This window comes from Danio rerio, chromosome 13 (assembly GCF_049306965.1).
Source record: "Danio rerio strain Tuebingen ecotype United States chromosome 13, GRCz12tu, whole genome shotgun sequence".
Taxonomy (NCBI): domain Eukaryota; kingdom Metazoa; phylum Chordata; class Actinopteri; order Cypriniformes; family Danionidae; genus Danio; species Danio rerio.
This window is the reverse complement of record NC_133188.1, coordinates 15,602,291-15,627,679: the sequence shown is the minus strand read 5'-3', so window position 1 is coordinate 15,627,679 and position 25,389 is coordinate 15,602,291. Positions and strand designations below refer to the sequence as shown.

The window sequence follows — 25,389 nt, the reverse complement described above, 5'->3', positions numbered from 1 at the left end:
GGATGCTGGGCAGCCAGCAAATAGAGCATTACAGTAATCCTGTCTCGAAGTCATAAAAGCATGGACTAGAATGTTTGAATGTTTAAAACTTGCGAGTTTATCCTGAATGAGAATGTGCAAATCCTCTTTCACGTACGACTCCCCCTGGATACGTTTGTGAGTATTTTTGAGACTTTCCTGCCAGAGGCAGGGTAACTCGTACCTTTCAGCCAATTAGATGAGAGCTGTAGTCAATGACACCAACTCTGCGCTTCATTTGCACAGACTGTTTCTCTCCAGCATGGCGAACGGAGAAAGCAGCAGTCGCAGTCACACTTTTTTTCATTTATTTAATTATTTGACCATAGCCTCAGTCTTTTTATCCATTATTTTGCAGCAGCTCCGCTCTTCTTATTTATTGTCTCGCAGCCTCATGAGCAGAATGTAGCCTGCAGAATGATGAAATATCATTCCGGTAATGTATGTACAGCAGAACTGTTGTGGTCTAGCAGTCAGTGACCTGTGTTCGATCCTCACCAGAGACTAACTTTTTTTTCTTTTCATTTTTATTGTTAAGACATATAAAACTGTAAGGTTGTTGAACATTTAAAGTTCTAAAGCAGCTATTTTCTTTAAAAAGACTTAATAGTGTAATTAGAAACTGAATTGGAAATGACCTTATTTTAATATAGTTAGCCGTGAACTGAGGTGGGCCGGTCAAAGGCTTGAAACTCCAGGGCTGAAAAGGAGTCCCACTCCGGCCCTGATTATATCCAATGAATGTAAACAAGCTGCTGTTGTGCTTTAGTAATATAATATGTAGAATATAAATATAACATTAATACTTTTCGGAATATTTTTAACACAAATCGAGCCTCTGGGATCATTTCACGAGCACGAGCAGCACGAGCAGCAATTAGCCTGTGATTTCAGGTATTTGTCGGCGATTTCTCAAAACCTGTCTGTGAGCCAAAATCGGTGCTAAAATCACGCAGTCTGAACTAGGCGTAACTTATCCAGCATTACAGACCATTACCTTTCAGCTGCAACCCAACACTGGGAAACACCCACACACACTATTTCACACACATGCACTAAGGCCAATTTAGCTTATTTAATTCACCTATACCACATGTCTTTGGACTGTGGGAGAAACCAGCGCACCCGGAGGAAACCCATGCCAACACGAGGAGTACATGCAAACTTCACACAGAAATGCCAACTGGCTCAGCCAGGGCTAACACATAAATTGTAAAGGTTAATTTAGCATTGCTTGCAATCTCCTCATGATTGCAGCCATTGCTCTGATTTTAAAATAGAGATTATTTCAGTGCGATGCATTCAATATTATTTTAATGTAATAATTATAAAAATCATTTTAATTCAATAAACAAATTTGTTTTTTATGATTCTGTGGGTCAAAAGTATAAAGAAGCCCAATTATATTGTGATGTCGTTTATTTAAAAAACAAAAATAAATTTGGTTGAACACAATGCCTGTTTACCATTTTTCAAACAAACAGGAGGCACTTATTACGCTGGTGTAGCAACAAACCTGAAATTTGTACAAACATACACAAAAAGCTCCATACACAACAATATTACACTGCACACACTGATTTGCTGTTACATCTTGCATTGTTACAGCAACTGAGACACCAAACTAATTACAAAACAAAAACAGCTTTGAAGACTTTGGAGAATTACGCATAGTGCAAATGTTTTGTTCCCCTTCCAGATAATATGTCAACGCTTTACCTGGTCCTTTTCTCTCAAACAGTTGCTTTAGTCAAAATGCTGTCAAGCATCATAACATTAATTGTCTACAAACATAACATGAACTACACATTTTGAACACACTTAGAACATATCGGTTACATTCAAATCCACATCCAATTATATACGCACTCTCCATTAACTGTATACGTTTCATCAGAAAAGAGCAAAATGAGAAAGAAAAGGTGCTTGACTGATACCCGAGTAAATTATGACTAGTCCCTAAAAACAGTACTACACGCTTAGGTAATTATTGCTGTCACTTACAACCACAAGCTTCAATCTCTGCCTAATGGTAAATCAATTTAAAACCAGTAGGGATAGAAGTGACATCTAATCACTTAAGATGTGTCGATGTGTGTAAAATCAGATCTTACTAGCTTATTTTTATACCAGATTTTGATGGTCGTCACTTTTGATTTACATTTATAGATTTTGAAAAAGGTGAAAAAAATAAATAAATAAAAAAGCTACAAATAGAACTGCAGTAATTGCTATACCTAATATTGACTTGGTTAATCCTTATTGACGGATATCATTGTATTACTCTCTATTAAGAGATGTTATTATAATTACTACAGTATTTCTTTGGTATTAATAATATACAGGGCCTGGTTTGCATAGTTTTGTCTGATATCCGAAGGCACCTTTGGTCTGTTTGCATGAATATTTGCGTGCTTTTGTTTGGTAGAAAGATACAATGTGAAATTGTTTAGCAGCTCAGGATGGGTTTGGTAGTTCCAAAAGTGCACCAACCGCTCCGAAATAACCCTGAAAAACACAACAAAAAATGGTTTTGAGTGATTTAGTTTGTTTTGGAAGTGTTAAGCCTAAACTATGCTGATTTATGCTTTTCACAGTTTTGGTTTTTAAATACAACCAAATAATTCACACATAAAATGACATACACTCACTGAAAACTTTATTAGGTACTGTCCAACTTGTTAATGCTAATTTCTAATCAGCCAATCACATGGCAGCAACTCAATGCATTTAGCCATGTAAACATAGTCACGACGATCTGCTGCAGATCAAAGTGAGCATCAGAATGGCGAAGAAAGGTGATTGAAGTAACTTTGAACATGGTTGTTGGTTCCATACGGGCACAACCATCTTTATTTATTATTTCTTGGCACACTTTAGGACACTGCGTGATGCTTTCATGTCAATATGGACCAAAATCTCTGAAGAATGTTTACAGTACCTTGTTAAATCTATGCCACAAAGGATTAAAGCAACCCGGTACAAGTAAGATGTACCTAATGAAGTGGCAAGTGAGTGTATATAGTTGCACAAGTACAGTATATTTTTAATGATACCTCAGTAAAACATAAAGTAATAAGAAGTTAACTTGAATAGATGTTATTGTTTGACAAAAGATAAAGTTACATCTGCATTGTGTCCTTAAAACCAGGGAATAAAAACATTTGAAATCATCATCACACAGAAACTAAGCAATTAATTTCTCTGTTAAAGGGACAGTTCACCCAAAACTGACAACTATGCCATTTTTCATTCATGAATTTATTCATTTTGCTTCAACTTAGTCCCTTTATTTATCAGTGGTCACCACAGCAGAATAAAACGCCAACTTATCCAGCATGTTTTTCACAGTGGATGCCCTTTCAGCAGTCACCCATCACTGAGAACCACGCATTAACTCTCATATTCACACACATAGACTACATCCATTTTAGTTTTTTTTAATTCACCCACAGTGCATGTCTTTGGACTGTGGGGGAAACAGGAGAACATACAAACTCCACACAGAAATGTCAACTGGCCCAGCCAGGACTTGAACCAGCGACATTCTTGCTGTGAGACGTGCCACCCTATTACTCATTCTTTACTTGTTCAAAACCTGTTTGAGTTTATTTCTTCTTTTGAACATAAAAGAAGGTATTTTTAAAAAATGTTGGAAACATTTCTTCCATAGTATTTGTTTTATTGACTTCCATATTATTTGTTTTATTTCTACTATTAAAATCAATGGTTAAAAGTTCTTATCATTTTTCAAAATATCTTCTTTTGTGTTCAACAGAAAAAAAAAATCTAAATGTATGGGGCTACTTGAGGGAGAGTAAATAGTAAATAAATTTTCAATATTGGGTAAACTATCCCTTTAGGATAAAAAAGCCTGGCAGAAGATTTTAAGTTCGCTCAATGCAAGTTTTCATAAATATTTATAAAATTTATATTATAAATGTTGCTCCTTTGATTTGTGAAATGTACAACTGGTTAATGTTTATTTAATAAAAAAGCACTTTAATATTACATAGTTTCTAGAACGTTCTAGAACTAAAAAAAGAAAAGAAAAAAAGTAAAAAAAATCATGTTCAAAGATTATAAATTAAACAGTTTTTTTCTGGCTAAAATAAAACAAATAAGAATTCTAATAGAAAAAAATATTAGCGTAAATTATGTGACAATTACCTTAAGTAATAAACATAAAATTAACTTGAACATAAAATTAACATAAACATAATTTATTTTTTTTATGATTTTTTTTTGTCTTTATAACCCGGCCCTACTTTCAGTATATGACTGTGATTTTAAACTAACGTATACTTAAAAAACAAATAAGTGGACTTTGTGCTTTATAAAGACTCACGCACCTCATGTCGAAGGAACAGGGCTTTGAGTTGTCCTTTGCTCCAGTAGTCCAAAGCATACGCGAGCAACTTCATGGATAATGTGTTCACCCTCAGAAAATTCCCAACAAAAACCACTCTTTTAATGTTCTAAATGAAAAAAAAAACTCATCATAAGAACTCATCCTGAAAACGTCATAATTTAAGAGGAGTTTTCCAGGAGCTGACGGGCCCGGGTCTCTCATAGCCCTGTACAATGCTGCTTGATCCAGATTCCACAAGGCAGCACCGTAAAGAGGCTGACAGACCAGGGCAAAGACAACACATTAGCAGTTTATAGTGTGGATGTACATGTGTACCTCGTTTAGCGCACACATGCGCGTGATGGAGCCGATGTTGTTTGTGATGGTCACGAGTGTTGCTCTAGCCAGATCCTCCTTTGAAACTGACTCTCTCTTCTCCTTACACATCATGTTCCCAAAGCTACAAAAAATGACAATGATATTATATTGATTAAACAGATTCTTAATCAAACTTATTCATCAGAACATCAAGATTTTATACATTATAAGTTACATTTCAAAACTGCACTACTGTCCTAAAAACTAAAGAGTTGAAACATTATTATAAGCAAGTAAAGCCAACACAATATAAAACATAATACAAATTAAAAAACGTTTTTTCAGGTTTATAGGTGTTCAGATGCAGAAAACAAATAATCAAGTGTAAAATATCATTGCATACACTGTAGTAAATGTGGAAAAAAACAAATTACTTCAACTTGAATGAATTTTGCTTCTACAAGAAATCTATTATAGTTTTCAATAATAATTAAGTTTAAATAACTTAGTTCATTTATATGTAACAAGTTAAAGTAATGTAGGTTATTTTGAGTTATTTAAGCTCTGACTCTATGAAGAAAGAAAGAATTAATCCTTGTTAAAGCAGAAAAATGTTACTTAAAGAAATTGTATAATTTTCATCTTTATCTTTTTTGTTGGAATAACATTAAACACATAAACACAAAATGATAAGTTGCTGTGCATTCACACTGAAGGCGTTGAGAGCGTCAAAGTAGCCGGAAGTCATTCATTTTCAATGGAAGCCGGCAGTAATAAGCTGCGAAAAGCAGCGCAGCGTGTCTTCCCTGGTGTGGGCATCGAGGAGAGTTGAAATCAAGTCAACCTTGTGTTTATGAGCTGTTACGCGATTCATCGGAAACCAATTTGCATGTTTATAGATGTTATTGGGACGTTATTCTAAAGTTGCAACTATTCTTCATTTAACTGTTAGTAAATGATGAATAGTTGCAAGTTTAGAATAACCTCCCAATAACATACTTGAGCTTATAACTAACACTTAACTAATATATATACTCACACTTTACAGATTAGTTGTTCATATTTTGTTAACCTTATACTAACACCAGTCATTTGTAGAACTTTTATAATAAAAGACATTTTTTTTTTATTTTGTTTTCATGTTTAATACAAAAAGTGCCCAAATCTCATGAGTTTGTTTTCTGTTGTATACTGCTGTTCTGCTATGTGATGGCTAGGTATGTTTGTTTCTATACATTAAACACAATGTTCAAAATTTTTTCTGTGGAGTTTATTGTTAAGAGTGTGTTCTGACCTGCTTCCTTGTGGTGTTGTTGTCCCTGTGTGTCGTCTGCATGTTTTTCCGGAGCACGCGCCTTTTGTTATGACAGCTCACCATGTGCTTCATCCTTAGCGAGTTTCTTCCCCGCCTTCTTGTTATCCTATTATCTTTTTACCCTATTTAATCACCTCCGCCTGCCTGCCGCTTCGTCCGCTAAACGCTGAGTTTAGTCACGCCGCTCCGCCCACTGAGCACGGACACTCACCACGCTGCAAGTCTGTCACTGTGTGGCCAACCTTGGGAACTGTCCCACTGATCTCCTCCAGGCAGCATTAATACTTTTTTTTTGAACTTTTTTTTCCTCTTTTTGAGGTGTTTTTGGTTTGATCTACTAAAATAAACTCTGAGTGTTACCTGCATTATTGAATCCGTGATTTCTCCTAACATTTCTTTGGTAAAATACAGCACACAGGGAAGTCTATGAGTGGAACAAGGTTAAGGTACAAACATTTTATATTTTAAATATCACATCAAAATGTTATAGCTTGAACTTTTTCCATCTATTTGCTATTCTACAAAGTTTCACTGGTATTAGTAGATGGCTAACAAACTATGAACAACTGAACTGCAAAGTGTTAATCGTTGGTTATTAGCTTAGGTATGTTATTGAGACATTATTCTAATGTTGCAAGTATTCCTCATTTACTAACAGTTGATAAATGAATAATAGATGCAACTTTAGAATAACGTCCTGATAATATCTTTAAACTATTAACTGATACTTACCAAGTCTTTAGTAAGTAATTTACTAACCGCTTGTTAATGATCTATCACAAATTTATTAGGTATAGTTTTAAATCAATAAAAACAGTCATTTACAACTTAACAAATAGCTTGTAAATTGTCTACTGGTTATCTATAAGGCACAGTTATAAATAATTAACAAACTATTTACTATTATTTAACAAGTCATTTATAACCCATTAAGAGCTTATTAATGATCTATTAACCAGTTACAATGGTTTGTTTTTCTAAAGTGTTACCACGTTTTTCTGCTTTTGAATAAGGTAATTCTGATAAAAACTTAAACTAATTACTTCAACTTGTTACATTTAAAGGAATCATGCTTCTTCAACAAATATGTTACAGCTTTCAATAATAAACTAAGATCAAATAGCTTAGTTCTTCTAGGTGTAACAAGTTGATCCAAAGTGTTTATGTGTAATGCTGACTGTAAAAAATATTTTGTGAATAAATGTATATAAATTTGTAACATATTTTTGTAAATGTCCATTTAAAAAAACAAACCTTGTTAAAGCTACAAAGGTTACTTAAAGAAAATGTGTAATTTTATATTAAACACATGAACACCAACTGATAAATTTGAATGTGATTACTTTAGGATAAACTGCATGGATATAATGATACACATTCAATTTCTTTTTGCATTTCAGAATGATTTGTGAAGGATAATGTGACACTAATGACTGTTGAAATTATGCAGATAATCTGCTTTTGAAAAAGATAATTCATATCGTTTAAAACCCAATAACATTTCACAATAATAGCGCTATTATTTTTTATTTTCATTATAAAGCGAATAAAATTTCGCCGATTAACATAAAAAACTGAATGGTGCATACGCCTGTACCTGGAGGCAACAGCCCATCCGGGCAAGCCGAATCGCTCATAGTCACCACCATAGATTTCCCTGACAAGTTTATCTACACGTGTGCTTTCCCCTTCAGTGGCCATTGCCAGTGCCTCCTCAAAGGTGGAGCATCCCGTCAACAGGCAACACAGCCCAAGGAATGTACCACCACCTAGACTAGAGGGGAGAACAGAAAAAAACAATTAGTACAATTCCCATTAAACAGAAGTTATTAGAAATGAACTTAAACTCATAGTCATGACCAACCTGGTTCCAGTGACACGTTTGTAGTTGTCCTTGGAGTATACAGCCAATATGCTAACACCAGAGCCAATGTTGACAAGCAGCAGAGGATACGGGTTCTCCAGATTATATGCTTTCTGTTCACAAAGCTCAGGGTCTGTTGGGTGCTCGAAATAGTAACATTCTGATAGACCACTAGAGACAACTGAGTCAATGTACAGCACACCCTTTATCAAACACTCCAGCTCATCCAGCTTGAACAGCTTCAGATTGGCCATCTAAAAGTGGAAATGCAGCACAGAGAGCCATTTAGCATATTGCATAATAAAGGATTAGTGCTGGGCAAATATGAATCGATATTTATCGCATATAAAATAAAAGTTTGTTTTATTATAAGATCTGTGTGTGTTTGTGTGTGTTCTCCATTTTTCTCATAAAACATATTTCTAAAGGTGCTGTTAACTAGAATTTTCCCCAGATGTTGGTAACAACCAAATAATTCCATATATGTAAAGAAAACATATGTAATTAGTTTACAAATTAAGTTATGCATGATAAAATTAAATGCCACAGGAAAAAAGTATTGAACACAAGAAGAAAAGAAGGTGTAGAAAGGCAGTGAAAGCCCAGGCAGCAGCTGAAATCTCTGTCCTTTGTCACCGTAAATTAATATTAGCTGCTTCAGTCAAACATCAGTCCAATATCCAACAGGATGACAAAGATGGAACTAGGGTGGACATTTTAGCAAGACAATGATCCAAGACACACAGACACACACTGCATATATATATATATATATATATATATATATATATATATATATATATATATATATATATATATATATATATATTATACTGTATACTTGATGAACACACACAGTATGCACATATATATTCGCATCACAATTAATCTTTGCCCAGCACTAGAAAAGTATGCAAAAAGTACCTCTTTTCCACAAGCATGTACTGGGTCTTAGTTCAGATAGTGCTATTGTGAGTTGACATACTAAGCAGCAATGGCTGCATTCTAAACACTGCTTCACAAAGCTTAGAAACCTTTAAGAACCTTTGTGTTATGAATCAATGGTTTTGGAGGGTGTATCAAATTGGCAAGGTCATGTGATTTTAGTAAATGCTGTTTTGCCATGTCATAACGGTTTTAAAAATTGAAACGGTTCTGCGCAGCTTTATTCAGGTTGCGCCCCTAGTGATGAATCGCTGAACATGTTTCATTGTTTTTACCTGATCTCAGATCAATTTAATGAGTTTGTAGATGTTTTAATTAGATATTCGTAAAATAAAAAGGAATAATGATATTTAATATTTACAATACTTTTGCGAAGCTTTGCTATTTGTTTTGAAAAGCTGGTCCATTCATTTATTCATTTTCTTGTCTGCTTTGTCCCTTAATTAATCCAGGGTCACCACAGTAGGATGAACCGCAAACTTTTCCAGCACATTTTTACGCAGCAGATGCCCTTCCAGCCGCAACCCATCCCTGGGAAACATCCACACACACACACTACGGACAATTTAGCCTACCCAATTCACCTGTACCACATGTCTTTGGACTGTAGGGGAAACGGAGCACACCGGAGGAAACCCATGGGAACGCAGGGAGAACATGCTAACTCCACACAAAAACGGCAACTGAGCCGAAGTTCGAACCAGCGACCCAGCGACCTTTTTGCTGTGATGCAACAGCACTACCCACTGCATCCCCTAAAAAGCTGTTTCTCCCATCATTATCAGGTCTTATATTACTGAGTAATTTTTCCCAAAAACGCACATGCAGATGTGCCAAACTCTGCTGGACAGTTTGGGCATCCCTGATCTAGACCAACAATGTTCTGATGCTACTTTTGAACCACTTTCCTGGTTCAGAGCTGTAGTGTCTAGTGTCACAGAACCGATTTAAAACTTAGCTCTGGCTCTGAACCAGCAGTGAAAATCTGAGCTTGGACGCACCGTACGGAAGTCCTCCTCATATTTAAACGCACCACCTCCTGTGGCACAGAGAGCAGTGTGCAGACTGGAGAAGTGTTTGTTTCGGCCCATCTGCAGAAAAGCAGGAAGCTCATGCGTTGAAAAGCGGATGAAGTGCAGGCTGCCCTTGCGGCCCCAAAGGGTGAGGTCCAAGAGCTCCAAGTGAACATCCCGAATTCCTGTTTTGCCATAGGCGGTGTGTGAGGTGAGGAAACGACGGATGCTTTTCAGACTCTCCACCTCTTCCTGCTCTTCTTCTGCTGTAATGTCTTTGGGCTCAAAGTAGACCAGCTTCACCAATGTGCCACCAATATCCATGCCAAACCATGGGAAAGCTGTAGTGCAATAATAAGTAGGTGGCATGAGTACATTGTGTATTTTTAAAACACTAATGATACAAAGTGTAAATCGTTCAATAAATACTTAAATGTAATAATATTGTCATCAGCCTGATAAGAAAATAAATCATCATCTGATTAATTCTAGATTATCTTGGTAGTTGATCCACTTTAGATGCATCCTGTATGCCATGTGGAGTTTGATTGGTTTATGCTTGAGAAAGATAAGATCTTGGTATAGGATATTAAAATTGCAATTTGTAAATAATTTTGGCAAAAGACTAAATTATCCAGTGATCAGTACCTGTTGGAATTTCATGGGACTTTTTTCAGAATTTTGTGGCCTAAAATCTTTGATCTGCAGCTTTTCTTAAAATTTGCGGCAATATTTGCTGCATTATTTTGTTGATTTGCAGTAAAAATAAATAATTTAGTTAAATTTGGTCTTATATACAGACATTCAGACATCCTCTATTAACATAATTTCAGAAAAGTTGTCATAGCAATTTCTAAATAGTAATATCATGTTAGCAGTCAATGACTATCAAAGTAACAACAATGTTCATAGTAAATGAAATAATGCTAAAGTTGTTTTGAAATCATACATCTGCTAATTTTTTAGCCCTATAACTAAATTTTATATATTTCTAACTATTTGTAATCTTTGCAACCTCAGAAGTTTTCTAACAAACATCATGTCACATTATTATGACATTATTCATTCATTTTTTTTTTTTTTTGGCTTAGTCCCTTTATTAATCTGGGGTCGCCACAGCTGAATGAACCGCCAACTTATAAGCATATGTTTTCCACAGCGGATGTTCTTCCAGCTGCAACCCATCACTGGAAAACATTCACACACATACACTACGGACAATTTAGCCTACCCAATTCACCTATACCACATCGACGTGTGGGGGAAACCGGAGCACCCGGAGAAAACCCATGCAAACACGGGGAGAACATGCAAACTCCACACAGAAATGCCAACTGACCCAGCTGGGGCTCGAACCAGCGACCTTCTTGCTGTGAGGCGATTGTGCTACCAACTGCACCACCGTGCTGCCACTATATGACATCATTGGTAATTAAAATTAAATAATTTAATAATTTAAATAAAATTATACAACAAAATGTTAATTCTGTGATAATATTTTATATTTTCTAAAGCTTTTAAATGTAAATTCTAAATACATTTAGAAATATTGGTTTTACGATTTGAGAAGATCAGTACCTTTAAGCCAACGGTCACATTCATTGTGTTTAAAAATAGATAAGGCCTATCACGCTCGATTCATTTCTATTTTATGCGTCATTATCATGTGGGAATTGGGGCCTTTATCGTCGTCCTTGACATTTTTTTCTCAACATTTTTTTAATGAAACAATGTCAGCTAAGACAGTCATGACAAAATCAATAAAGCAACTTTTGTTTAAATTTTATCAACTTAGACTATACATAACCATATGCAAATATCCCTTAACGTATTCGTTTTAATTCTAAATGCTAATACATCTCATTTTTCTTTATTTTTTTTAATTCCAGAAATAGAGTAATATTTTTGCGCATAATCAGAAATCACAAATATGTTAGTAGCATGTGTGACTTTAATCGTGTGCGCACAAAATTGACAATTATGTCTATCAAATATGTGGCCAAGGGGCTTTATTTGTTCTTATAAATCATATATTTTGCATCACATTGTATTAATCGTGGCATCAGCTCCGTTATCCCTGTTACCAAGCGCCATAACAAGATGGTTCACCTACGCGGCCTGTTTTTTTTCAGTGAGTCGAGCCTCAGCATCGCCGGCATCGATTCTGACACCCGCCGCTCTCTGAGCGCACTTCCCCCGGCCGCTTCACCGTCTGGAGCCGCTGTAGCGATCATGCTACAGGAGGCGTCCGTCTTTGACCGAGGCAGCTTGAGCGCCGTCGACTCTTCCTCCTGCTTCTCCGTACATCCCTCGCCCTCACAGTGGAAGCCGTTCAGCTCCATTATATCGTTTAGCAAAAATCACTACTAAATCGATTGTTAATCTTTAAAAATACCGTTAACGCAGATAATAACATTGTCAGTATTTCAGATGGTCATTTACAGAGCTATAGAAAATGTTTACATCGCTGTGTTTACAAGACCAGCACAGTTATTCGAATCACCAATGAACGCGCTTCTCATGCTCAACTGAAATCGAAACCAACCAATCAGGTTCTGAGCTTCGTTCGTCACAATAGCCCTCATTGGCGAGCACGTTGTGTTCTTTACCAGCAGAGGGCAATATTGCTATATGTTGGATATGTCTGGCAAGCCGTTTTAACATTTATTCTACATTATCGATTTATTACTCAAAAAAGATGTTTGCTGTTTTTAAAAACAACTTATTTAAAATGAGAAGAAAGAAAACAATTTATGATTTATTTGGGACAATTTTGTTCAATTAACTTAAACTTGTAAAAAACTAATAAATTAACTTAATTCCCTCATGTTGTCCAAACACAAATTGATTTTCTGGAACCCGGCATATTTTACAGTGTTCTAATCTAAAAATGTGCTTCCAAAACTGCTCCTTCAACATGGCTTGGTTTCAATATTGATGGCCTCAGGTCTCGACCGATTTATTGGGGTGATATAAACACACCCAGTCCTTCATTTTTTCAATTTAACAACATAAAAATGGTGAACCAATTAGAGCGGTTTTGAGACCGACAGCAACTTGACGTAGAAGTGCGGTCCCCCATACACCAATATTGATTGACAGGCGTGCATTACCACATCCTCAGTTTGTTGTTTCACGTCTGCCATTTTCAGTGTGTGAGTCAAAGAAATGTCACCAAAGCAACACCCTTGCTCTATTTTTGGATGTAAGGCTCATTGGCTCAACACAAGAGCCTTCATTCTCTTCCTGCAAATGAGCAACAAAGATTTTTCATTTAGCGGCCAATTGCACTGAACATACAGTGAATGCAGTGTATCAAGATTTGGAGCCATTAAGCTGATCCACTGAGTTTTTCAGCACTCTCTCCAAAAACTTTTGATTGATCTCGGCTGGTGGATCAACATTCACCATGATTGCTCTTATAAGCGCCATTGTTTGTAACTTTAGGTGGGTGTGCAAAATTGTGTACTTTTCATTGCGTCTTGCTTGAATCTAAGCCGTTTGCATTTCCTGCGGGGCGTCATCTCAAATAGGTGCGGCTGGAAAGTGTAAGCGCGTTGCCTCGCGTGCCTGTCCCTCGATAGGAAATAATGAACTTCACTTATAGCCTCAGTCAAGGTTAATCCAGTGTGCGTGGTTATTAGTCTAGGTGTACAAGCTCGGAACTTGTACAGCACACAGTTGGCATAACTTTGTTTAGTTGCTGCAGTTTTGTTCCATGGCGGAACATGGTGTTGAGAAGCCTTTATGATTAATTAACCATGACAAATTAAAGCACAGCTAATAGAGAAACCGGTTGATCTTTGCATCTCTATATGGATTACACATGCATCGTTATATAGCAGCTGTAAAACTATACAAAGAAACAAATGATTTTTTAACTATCACTCTGACACATACATGTACGGCTGAATGCTGGTCCTCTCATTCATGTTGCTTCTCTCTGTCTACCTGTCTGTTGCCATACACAAAGCGGGGGAGCTTTTGGCTCTTCCCCCTTGTTAAGTTGGGTGGGAAGTAGAAACTAATTTTCATGTGAAGCAACACACCCCTAAAACAACAACCTGTGTACTTACCCCCTAAATGACACTTTTTAACACATTATAATAAAAAGAAATCTGAAAAGTGTTTTGAATTGTAACTAAATTAGCACACTCAGAAGCTCATACTTTTAATATTAAATCTTAAAAAGGGTGGTAAAATAGGTGCCCTTTAAGGTGTCCTTGCTACACATTCTCCATGTACTTACTATAATAATTACAGTTAATTATGAATAATTACATGAAACTAACCCTAAACCTAACCTTCATCCTATCCTACGTATGTGTATGAGTAAGTCTTAATTAATATTAACTCAGTGTTACTAACTTAAGTGAATAGTTATACTGTAACAATGACCCCCTAACTTAAGCACTAGCAATGCTTACTTGTACTTAATGGCAAAGATACTAGTAGCTGATTAGTAGCATGAAAACGGATACCAGTACATCTTTAGATTTAAAGTTAAAACGGCTTGTCATATGCATTTGTCTGTACCATGACTACTAGAGACTCAAGGTAGGACATTTTTTATTTCAGCATTTGTAAAAATCTTTAAGAACAGGAACAATCAAGATTGACCAGTACACAAAAAAGCAGAATGTACACAGTGAATATTTCCCTGTATTACAGTGTCTAGCAAACACCTGCACCGATAAAAATGCTTTTAAAATATCCCTAGATTACCACATACAGTGCTTTTAAAATCACATTCATGTATGATTTGCACATTAAACAGTTCAGACAAAAGTGCACTTGCTGATCAAATTTACATAAATTAAAGAGAATACATAAACTTGTTATTTTTATTATATACTGTGCATAAAATCTATTTTTTTACTCTTTAGCTGTGCATTGGGCATTGGCATGATGCATTATTGGTACCTCTTACACCAGGCATCAGGAAAAGACATTTTGACACTCCTCAGCTGTGGATGAGATTTTGGTTGTGAGCATGTATGCTTTAAGTTTGATAGTAAAATAGAAAGTGCCTGTTAGACATTCTCATGGGGAAGGCAGTGGAGAATACAGAGTTCATGCAGGCATCTGTAATTGAGAATTTAAAAGAAACAAGATGAGAGAGAAAACACTCATGCAGAGTTATTTTAGATTTCATTCTGCATGAGCAAATAATTTTTCCAAACGACTTTCTATTTCAAATAAAGTTTATGCTAAAGCTCTATATTTGGAATCTTTCACACACAAGACTGTTTGTATTACAGCGTAATATATGTCAAGCTGGGGTGCATGACAAGGAAACATGACACTATTTTCAGCAGTGAATCTGATTTTACTGGTGCAACAGAATATACATGCAAGCCCTGAAATTCAAGGCATAAGTAAGATGTGAGAATTGAGGATTATATTTAGGTCTACACACACACACACGAAAATAAATAGATATGAATAAAAGCATATAAGAGTTTTGGTTTCCTCACAGAAACCTTAAGGTAGCACACACATTACTTGGAGTACTTTTAAGGTCATTTTTGTCAGTTTCTTGTATCAAAAAGCATTTTAGCAAGGCATTTTGCTTAAATGTGCAGTATGCAGGATTGACACCTAGTGGTTGAATCATTTCAGTGCAAATTCAAAATATTTAAGAGGATTTATTTCACCTGGCCCCTCCTCATGCGACTGACTCATGCGACTGACTTTGAGCCACTTGTACATTAAGGTAGTGTTCAGAAAAAACAAAACACCAGTGAAGAAACTCGACACAACTTAAACACCTACTGCCAGCTAACGTTTCGGAAGTGTTATAGCAGAGCAACAGAAACAGCGTGCAGAAGTATAAATGCTCGGCTCTGCGCATTGCATGTGCCATGGGTCACGCTGATCACTTGACACAGAAGTAACCCAGGCTTTATGCGTCCTGCATGCCTCATGTATTAACCGCCTGCTGCGCCTTGTGATTTTGCTGTTGTGTGCTGTGTGCTTGTGATTGAAAAAAAGTCTGAGCGGAAAAAGTGTGTTACGTCAGTCACATCTGTTTTATTCTCCAATCAAATGAAAGCAGAGGCGGAGTTTCCATTGAGGTCACAGCAATCTTCGTGTTGTCAAGATGACTATGGAGACTTTTGAAAATGGAGGAGAGACTATAGGCTGCTGTTTTAACTTATCTGGTGCTGTATGACTTCACAAACTTTGAATATCAGAATATTATTAAATATACAATTAAATTATATCAACAGCAACACTCGAGCACAATACGCAGCTGATTCTGTCGTTGCTTAGCGACATAAAAAGCGCACTGCATTTTTTTTTTTTTTCAACAAAAAAGGCAGTGTGGTGCGCCTCGCGTTTTTGGAACATATAAGTGCGTTGTGTGATCAGCCCCTAACCTTTATCTTTTCATTTATTGTTTTTGCATTTTTTAAACATTTCTATTATATATCTGTGTCACACTTAGACAGACTGCTGCTGTCCTTCGAAGGTCGCATTTTGGCCACATCCTCAGCCATGAGGCAGCCTTTAAGACAGAAAAGAAATCTGCTGTGTTTTCCACCAAGGAACCCAGAGTGTTGAAATATAACTGGGTAAACTGGCAGTGGTTGGAGTCACACAGACCAAAACAAAAATGGACATTTCGACACGGAATGCATATTTTCAAGGAGAATAACTGATAATTGTGTATATAATTTATTTTTTTTTTATAATTGTTTTTGAGATAAACAAGTATGTTCACGTAGCATGTTTCTTATCTGCCAAAAATCATGACATTTTTGTGAGTCAAAAGTTGACATACCGCACCTTTGTGCTCTGTTGGAAAAGAAAAACAAAATGGGTTTATGAAAGTTAAGTACATAATGACAAAATGCTAATATTTTTGGGTAAACTATCCCAAATAGGCTTTACAGTTAATGATTGAGCTTCCAGGCCAAGAAAACAGCAGACAGAGCAATCCCTGCTGCAGTTACAACGTGGACATTGTTTATCCTGAATAACTCTGGGCGACCCTCCTCTCTCTGCTCAGGTTGTTGAATAGTTGCAGCAGTAGCAGCATTGCATTCTTGCTCTCGGGCAATGACGGTGGTTGACTTATGATCTGATGCCTCTGCAATATCCACAGATGGCACACAAATATGAGCTACATTTTCAATGCCAACACGGTTCAGGGTTGGTGGTTCCTCAGAGTTGACTCTACTACGTAGCAGCATGCTTGGTGGCTGACCATTCAGGTTTTCAGCAGGCGGCTCCTCTGCAACATGGAATACATGGCGCAATGTCTGATTCTCACTGACAGATTCATAGTGATCCTCCTCAGGCTGGTTATTAGTCAGCAGTGCAGAAGTGTATGAAGGGTTATTTAAGGGCAGAGTGGAAGTGGAGGAAGTGGAGGCCTGGTCTGCAAGACTAGCAACCTGTCGAGATTCTGTGGAAGATGCGGTTTCTCTGCTGATCTCCAAATCACCTGAAACCAATGAGCAAGGATCTTCTTGCAAGACTGGAAGAGTCCCTGCTCGGTTTTGCTGTGGTTCTGGAATCTGAAGGAATCCAGGCTTGCTGAAATATTCCTGTTCTGGAATAACAGAATGGGGAGCATGTGCAACCACTTCAGTAGGTGTAGATGTTGTCGCCTGAGTTGTTCTGTTTGAAATGATTTCGGCATTTGAAACTGGCAAGCCAACACCATTGTGCCTCTGAACAACCTATAGAAAAGACAGAAAATAAGCCACAAAAGGTAACAGAAGACCAGAACCTTAGCCTTACTCAAACTAACTTGGAACTGGGGGTTTTGCACTGTTTGCTTTTAGCAGGAATGTCAAACTCAGTTCCTGGAGGGCCACAGTCCTGCATAGTGTGGTTCCATCCCTGCTCCAACACCTTACCTGTAGGTACCTGTAGATTTCAAACAAGGCCAAAGGACTTAATTAGTCTGATCAGGTGTGTTTAATTAGGGTTGAAACAAAATTTTTGCAGAGCAGAAACTGAGTTTGACCCCTGTGACTTATAGGAAACAAGTAATAGGAACTAGCCGTTATGGCAGTCTTAGAAGAACAAAACTTTCCTGCTGGCATTTAATAACTTTCCTGCTGCCAATAAGAAGTGATGTAAGCCAGTCAACAGTAACATTTAAGCAAAGCATTCAAAAGCAACTGGACCAACAAGATGAACTTACTCAATGTTGTAACACTTTAAAAGACTGTGCCAGTGTTTGGTTTTTGCAAGTGATCAACCAATCACTTACATTACTGGCAGTTCCTATTGATCTGGGTACTTTAAAGTATGAGCTAATTTAGTTGTTTTAAGAGCAATTCACACAAAGTGCATTTTTCCATTCCAATATCATACTTTTCCATTTATTTTCTATGTGAACACACACTTAAAAGAAGTGGATCATAGTTACGCTTGTGTTTTGCAACCTTTTTAGAGGCTTGGACATAAGTCGTTGTGCCAAGTTAAAAGATAAGGTGTAATCGACTTGAACCATGGCTGCAGCCAGTGATCAACGAGATCCAATTGTGTAATATCGGAGTTGTCACCTCAGCAGGCCAAGACCTCGAGGCTTCCGATATGGCGCCAGCACCTGTTCCTTTAAGGTGCTCGTGTTAGAACTGGAGAAGTCAAGAGGAATTCACTGCTTTGCTGAACTCTTCCTTATCCCCTTTACAAACTGCTTTGGATGGCATACCGCCACTATTTCGGAGATGGAGACGGCGCTTACGGATCAAAGCGGCAGGATTACCAAGTTGGAGAACAAAGTTTCTTCGTTAAAAGCCGAATTAACTGCGGCGTCGGATTTAAATGCTACGTTGGGGCCTGCAGTTGATGATTTGATCTCTCGATCGAAGCGACAGAATCTACAAGTGGTTGGCTTTCCAGAGGGGATTGAAGTTAAAAATCCAAGAGAATTCATGATGGAGATTTTCTTTAACACCATGAAAAACATCCTGTCAACCCCGCCTCAAATTGATTGCGCTAATCTTTTGCTTTTTTCTTTTGTTCTGTTAGTTCCAGGGTTGTTATTTGTTTGGAGGAGAACATTTAGGCACATAATTGTACTTTGTTTTTTGTCTCTTTTCTTTTTTTTTACTGAGGTCTTTTTGCCTGATTGATTAATCATTTTTGCACCATAGGAATGGCTGTTTTTAACACAGGACTAAGTGGCAGAGGTTCTTTGGTTTATTTTATTAGCTGGAATGTTCAAGGTTTAGGAGTACTAATCAAACGTTCGAGAGTGTTTTCTCATCTTAAAAATTTTAATTTTGATATAAATTTTTTTACGAGAAACACATCTGTGTGTTAAGGAACACATCAGAATAAGAAAACCATGGATAGGTCATGCGTTTCACTCTAACTTTAACCGTAGAGCCAGGGGTACAGCTACTTTTTTGCATAATTGTGTTAATTTTTCTCCATCACAGATAATTTCCGACCCCGAGGGTCATTTTGTTATTGTTGTTGGTAGTCTCTTTTATATGTCAGTGGTGTTGGTAAACATTTATGCTCCAAACTGGGATAATCCGGCTTTTTTCACTTCTCTTTTTTCATCTATCCCGAACTTGAATTCCCATTACCTTATACCGGGAGGCGATTTCAATTGTGTTATGGACACAAGGCTTGAATGGTCAAATCCTAAAACTTTAGAGCAAACTGCGATGGCTAAGGCAGTGTCTTCTTTCATAGATCAGGTTGGATGTGTTGACCCATGGCGCTTTCTCAACTCATCAAGAAAAGATTTTTCCTTTTTTTCCAGTGATAAAGCTCTCTTACCTTTAGTTAGTACTTCTGAATATTCTGCTGTTGTCATCTCTGATCATACTCCACATTCACTTAACCTAAATATCTTATTGTAGAGGCCGAGCCAATCAGTGGAGGTTTGATTCAGGATTATTATCAGACAAACAATTTTCTGAGCATATAAGTAATAATTGTAACAGACTTAAGTAAAGGTGTTATCTTGCATTTCTTCATGTTTAAAGATCATTTAATTTCTATTATTTGTGGGGGACTTTTATTTTGAAAGGAAATCCGTTTTTTCAGAGCAGAAAATAAATGAGAGAGCAAAAGGTAAAGCGGACGTTTCATAACAGTTTAACTAGAGCTCGTACTGAAAAGGACTGTTTACAAGTTTAATCAGCAACCCCCCGAAAAGGCATAAGGTTTGTTTCATCATATATTGTTAGTGAGAAATACATATTTTGTGAAGATATCTAAGAATGCTGATGTATGTTTTTGTATTGGTTTGCTCAGCTCTTACGGTGATTTCAAGAGTAAAGGAACTTAAATAAAGCAACTTGAAACATCAGTAAAGTTTTGGCCATCATTCGGATGGGGTCTGCTACAGTAAGAGCTTCACCTTCGCTGATTAAGATCCTCGCGGCAGGCGCAGGCGGACGGATATAACGCGACGACGGAAAGGGCATTGCAGTGAGTTATAATCAGCATAGAGCGTGATGGTCTACGGAGCTGAGATGTAAAAGGGTACGAGTTCAATATGGAAATGGATGAAGATGACCAAGAATCTGAGAGGCCGCTCCAAATGGAAAATGAAGGTAATATGGAAACAGATATAAAAGGAGCAATTGAACAAAAAGACAAAAATACATCAGAAGAACAGTGTCATGTACAAGAGAGCACAGAACTCCCTCGACGTTCAGAACGTCCTCATATACCAACAGAGAAAATGCTTGCTTATCAAAAAGAGGAATGTAGAAAGAAAGAAAAAAAATTAACTACATTGTATGAACAATGGAAGTTAGATGCTCGTAAAGCAAGGCAGGATTTAAAAGCTGACATATCTGACAAGCAGCTTGCAGATATCGCTGATTCACTTGAGGATAAAAGGAATGGTATCATGAAAATCTTCATCGATATAAGGGAATTTATTACTCCTGCTGCTGACTTAAGACGTAAAATTGATGCATGTGATGCTGTAACCAATGACATTGTCAAAATAGTGTTAGAAAAAATATCAAATGTAGATGAGTATGATGCAGAAAGAGAAAGGGGGCGTCTAAGTGAACTTTTAGCACACAGTTACGCTCGCTCTATATTTGGTTCCAGTGCTTCACTAATGAGTGTCAACAGCCATTCTGGATCCTCTCGTACAGCAAGAAAACGAGCAGACGCTGCAGCAGAGCTGGCTGCAAAGGAGGCTGAATACAAGATGATGCAAGCAGAAAGGCAACAAAAGGAAAAATTAAGAAATATAGAAGAGCAATTCAAAAAAGATTTAGAAACTCAAAGGTTTGAACTGGAATGTTTGCAAGTAGAAAAGGATATAGAGGTTGCTCGTGCCAGAGTAAAATCCTATGATGAAGAAATAAAGGAGGAAACAAGAAATCAGTCAATAAAAAGTGAAAAGCAGGGGCCGAGAAATGAAAGGCAGCTTCAGGAATCTTATGTTCTTCAGTCAGCATCGCTCAGTGAAGTGTCTCACCTTGCTCAAGCAGTTCAGGACAGCATAGCCATAAACAGGTTACCCCTACCTGAGCCTACAGTGTTCAACGGAGACCCAATACAGTTTGTGGAATGGAAGTCATCATTTATGTCATTAATAGGTAAAAAGGGCATTTCAGCAGCTGACAAGCTTTATTATTTGAAAAAGTATGTGAGTGGCTCAGCGCATAGGTATCTTGAGGGCACCTTTTATCGAAATGATGAAGAAGCGTACAAAGACGCTTGGGACAAGCTTAATAAAAGGTACGGCCAGCCCTTTGTTATACAAAGAGCGTTTAGAGAAAAGCTGTCTAAGTGGCCTAAAATACAGTCCAAAGACGCAGAAGGTTTGAGAACATTTTCAGACTTTTTAAATGCATGTTTGCAAGCCATACCACATATAAAAGGTCTGGAAATATTAAATGACTGTGAAGAAAACCAGAAGCTGGTGCAAAAACTACCTGACTGGATAGCTTCCAGATCGAACCGTCAGGTCACAAAAACCCTCATGGATGACAAAGAGTTTCCAAGTTTCCATGACTTTGTCAATTTCATGACAACAGAAGCAGAAATTATGTGTAATCCCATCACTTCTTTACATGCTCTTCATTCATGTGAGTCACCATATGAGAGAAGAATGTCAAAGGAAACTAAAAGAAGTAAAGCAATTGTTTTTAAGACACAAACAAGTGTAAACAATGACACACAATCAACAGTCAAAGGAAAGTTTACAATGACTAAAACACAGTGTATGTTGTGTCAGGATGACAGTCATCAACTTCATAAGTGTCTGAAATTCATGGAGAAGTCTCTGAAAGACAGAAGAGCCTATGTGAAAGATAACAAACTCTGCTACGGGTGTTTAAAATCGTCCCACCATGCTAAGGAGTGTCGTCGTCGACACACATGTGATGTATGCAAGTTACGACATCCCACATGTCTTCACGATTACAATTATGACAAGGACGGAATCAGAGAATGACCATTGCCCATGGTAAGCAATGTGCATGCAACTGAAAGTGAAACTACTAATGCCATGTCACTTAATATCACAAGAGAAAGTCAGTCAGTCATTACATCGATGATCGTACCAGTATGGGTGTCTTCAGTTAAAAATCCATCCAACGAACAGCTTGTGTATGCATTGCTAGATACACAGAGTGACACTACATTTATTGATAAAGACATTAGTAATACACTGCAAGTAGAGAGTCACCCAGTGAAACTCAAACTAACCACCATGATGGGAGACAATGAGATTATTAGAAGCAATCGAGTAACGGATCTTCAAGTGAGAGGGTACAGTTCCTCAGTACATATCAGTCTTCCTCCTGTATACACAAAGGAGTGTATTCCAGCTAATTATGATCACATACCAACACAGAAAACGGCAATGAACTGGAGTCACTTGAAAGGAATTGCTGACGAAATGGCACCTCTACTCAATTGTGAAGTAGGCTTACTACTTGGCTATAACTGCCCTAGAGAACTAGCTCCAAGACAAGTCATACTAGGTAAAAATGAGGAACCATATGCCATTTTAACAGATTTAGGGTGGAGTATTGTGGGCTGCTCCATACCAAGTATCAATGAATCAACAAGGTTCAGTCTTTGTCAAAGGATAGCTACAAAGGAGATACCAGCTATGACACCTGGGGATGCAGTCCGTATACTTGAATCAGACTTTAAGGACATCACAGTAGATGACAAGACAGTCTCTCAAGAGGACATCATGTTCCTAGACAAACTTAAAGTAGGAATAAAGAAAAATTATCTAGGACATTATGAAATGCCTCTTCCATTTAAGCAACGACCATCCTTGCCGGACAACAGAGAACTTGCATCGATCAGACTCCAACATCTGAACAAGAAGTTTTCCAAAAATGAGAAATACAAAACAGACTACTTCACTTACATGAATGACATTATTGACAGAGGTGATGCAGAAGTGGTAAATGAAGATGAGGGAACCAGTGGTGAAAAATGGTACATACCTCACCATGGGATCTACCACCCAAAAAAGCCAGATAAGCTACGGGTTGTATTCGATTGCTCTGCAAAATTCAAAGGTACAAGTCTCAATGAACATTTACTATCAGGACCAGACATGATAAACAACCTCACGGGAGTCCTTGTAAGGTTCAGAAGGCATCCTATTGCAGTGATATGTGACATTGAAAAAATGTTTCACCAATTTCACGTTCAGGAAAAGGATCGTGATTATCTGCGCTTCTTATGGTGGAAAGATGGAGACACAAATTCAGTTCTTCAAGATTACAGAATGAAAGTGCATCTATTTGGTGCAGTCTCTTCGCCCGGTTGTGCAAACTATGGGCTAAGATATTTAGCCAATGAGTACAGCCAATCACACGCATTAGGCGCTCAGTTCATCACAAGGGATTTTTATGTTGATGATGGAGTTACAAGTGCAGAAACAGTAGAAAAGGCTATACAGTTGACAAAGGAAGCACGGGAGCTGTGTGCAAAGGGTGGTCTTCGACTTCACAAGTTCGTATCAAATGACAACACAGTTTTGCAAAGCATACCAGAATCAGAACGTGCTGTAAACTTTGAAACGAAAGATCTCACCTTCAATGAAATGCCACTCGAAAGAGCTCTGGGAATTCACTGGAACATACAGAGTGATGGTTTCAAATTCCATGTTCCATTAAAGGGTCAGCCTACAACACGTCGTGGCATATTATCCACTGTTGCCTCCATATTTGATCCTTTGGGATTTGTAGCTCCATTTGTTCTCAATGGCAAGAGAATCCTACAGGAAATGTGTCGCCAAGGAACTGGCTGGGATGATACACTTTACCCTGCACTCAAGCCACGGTGGGAGAGATGGCAAAATGACCTTGTCAATCTAGAAAATGTGAACATACCACGATGTTATGTACCTGCTGATTTCGGAAAAGTAGTGAAAACAGAAATGCATCATTTCTCAGATGCGAGTACCTGTGGTTACGGTCAATGTTCTTATCTAAGGATGATAAATGAGGATGATGAAATTCATTGCTCTTTTCTTATTGGCAAAGCCCGGGTTTCTCCTTTAAAGATTATCACAATACCCAGGTTAGAGCTAACTGCAGCTGTAGTATCAGTTAGTATGAGCAATATACTCAGTGAAGAGCTTAACCTCATTGATGTCGACAAATTCTTTTGGACTGACTCAAAGGTAGTTTTGGGTTACATTAATAACGATGCCCGTCGTTTCCACACATTTGTAGCCAATAGAGTCCAAAAAATACGTCAAAGTACAACACCCAATCAATGGCTGTATGTCCCAACATATGAAAACCCAGCAGACAACGCTTCAAGAGGGAGAAGAATCAATGAGCTGCTTTCATCTAATTGGTTCTCTGGGCCCTCATTTTTGTGGGAAAAGGAAATAACAACCACAAATGTTGTGCCAGACCTCCCAGTCGGAGATCCAGAGGTAAAGAAAATTCAGACATTACACACAAAGACCATGGAAAATAAAGATTTTGTAGACCGATTGTCCAAGTTCTCATCTTGGTCTAAGACTATCAAAGCTGTTGCACGCCTTCTGAGATGGATTAAGAAAGATAAAACCAATTCACCAGCATCCGTAAGTGAACAAGAAGACGCTAAATGCTTGATTCTAAAAGGAGTACAAAGGCAAGTGTTGAGTCAAGGAAAAAGACTTCCAAGTCACAGTAAACTTCATCATCTGGATGCCTTTATAGACAAAGATGGTATAATCAAGGTGGGAGGCAGATTAGATCACTCATCATATACTCACGCATTCAAGCATCCATGGATCCTGCCAAAGGAACACCATGTTACAAAGTTGATTATTGCACACTGCCATGAATGTGTAAAGCATCAAGGCAAGGGTTTCACAATCAATAATATCAGATCATGCGGCTATTGGATACCTGGAATAAGCAGAGTGGTCACATCTTACATTCTCAACTGTGTGACTTGTAGAAGGATGAGAAGATCTGCTGAAGGCCAGAGGATGAGTGATCTCCCCTCAGAACGTGTAGAGCCTTCGCCGCCTTTTATGTATTGTGGCATGGACTGCTTTGGTCCATTCATGACTAAAGAAGGGAGAAAAAATCACAAGAGGTACGGTCTGCTTCTAACATGCTTGTGTTCAAGAGCTATTCAT

At 37.6% G+C, this 25,389-nt stretch overlaps 2 protein-coding genes, 1 long non-coding RNA gene and 1 other non-coding gene across 14 annotated transcripts in view; 1 reads left to right on the top strand and 3 right to left on the bottom strand.

Moving 5' to 3' along the window:
• Positions 1 to 100: 100 nt before the first annotated feature.
• pank2 (pantothenate kinase 2) lies at positions 101 to 12,332 on the bottom strand. Of its 5 annotated transcripts, none has more exons than NM_001080606.2 (7): positions 11,938 to 12,332; positions 9,813 to 10,165; positions 7,867 to 8,120; positions 7,600 to 7,776; positions 4,706 to 4,829; positions 4,371 to 4,496; positions 101 to 2,526 (listed from the first exon to the last, which is right to left on the bottom strand). In NM_001080606.2, exons 1-7 carry the CDS (start codon positions 12,164 to 12,166, stop codon positions 2,476 to 2,478), a joined length of 1,314 nt encoding a protein of 437 aa, NP_001074075.2. In that variant the 5' UTR covers positions 12,167 to 12,332; the 3' UTR covers positions 101 to 2,475. The 5 variants fall into 5 exon arrangements, with proteins under 5 accessions (NP_001074075.2, XP_005156629.1, XP_073775992.1 ...); XM_005156572.5 differs by having other exon boundaries at positions 1,420 to 2,526; positions 11,934 to 12,325; XM_073919891.1 differs by having other exon boundaries at positions 1,420 to 2,526; positions 4,371 to 4,458; positions 11,934 to 12,325.
• Positions 4,575 to 4,662, bottom strand: dre-mir-103 (microRNA 103). Its single transcript, NR_030056.1, has one exon. It is a non-coding gene; the product is annotated as a microRNA 103 (primary transcript).
• A 2,041-nt stretch (positions 12,333 to 14,373) lies between the features above and the next one.
• mavs (mitochondrial antiviral signaling protein) overlaps positions 14,374 to 25,389 on the bottom strand; it is a 31,414-nt gene continuing 20,398 nt past the window's right edge. For 4 of the 7 annotated variants that reach the window (XM_073919670.1, XM_073919671.1, XM_017358758.2 and 1 more), the window contains one exon: positions 14,377 to 17,515. In XM_073919670.1, coding sequence (XP_073775771.1) covers positions 16,724 to 17,515 — 792 coding nt within the window. In that variant the 3' untranslated portion in view covers positions 14,377 to 16,723. Of the gene's footprint in view, positions 17,706 to 25,389 lie in introns of all 7 variants that reach the window. The other 3 variants (NM_001080584.2, NM_001327873.1, XM_073919673.1) reach the window with 3 other exon arrangements.
• LOC141377160 (uncharacterized) lies at positions 19,897 to 21,197 on the top strand. Its single transcript, XR_012389221.1, has 2 exons — positions 19,897 to 19,969; positions 20,061 to 21,197. It is a non-coding gene; the product is annotated as an uncharacterized lncRNA (long non-coding RNA).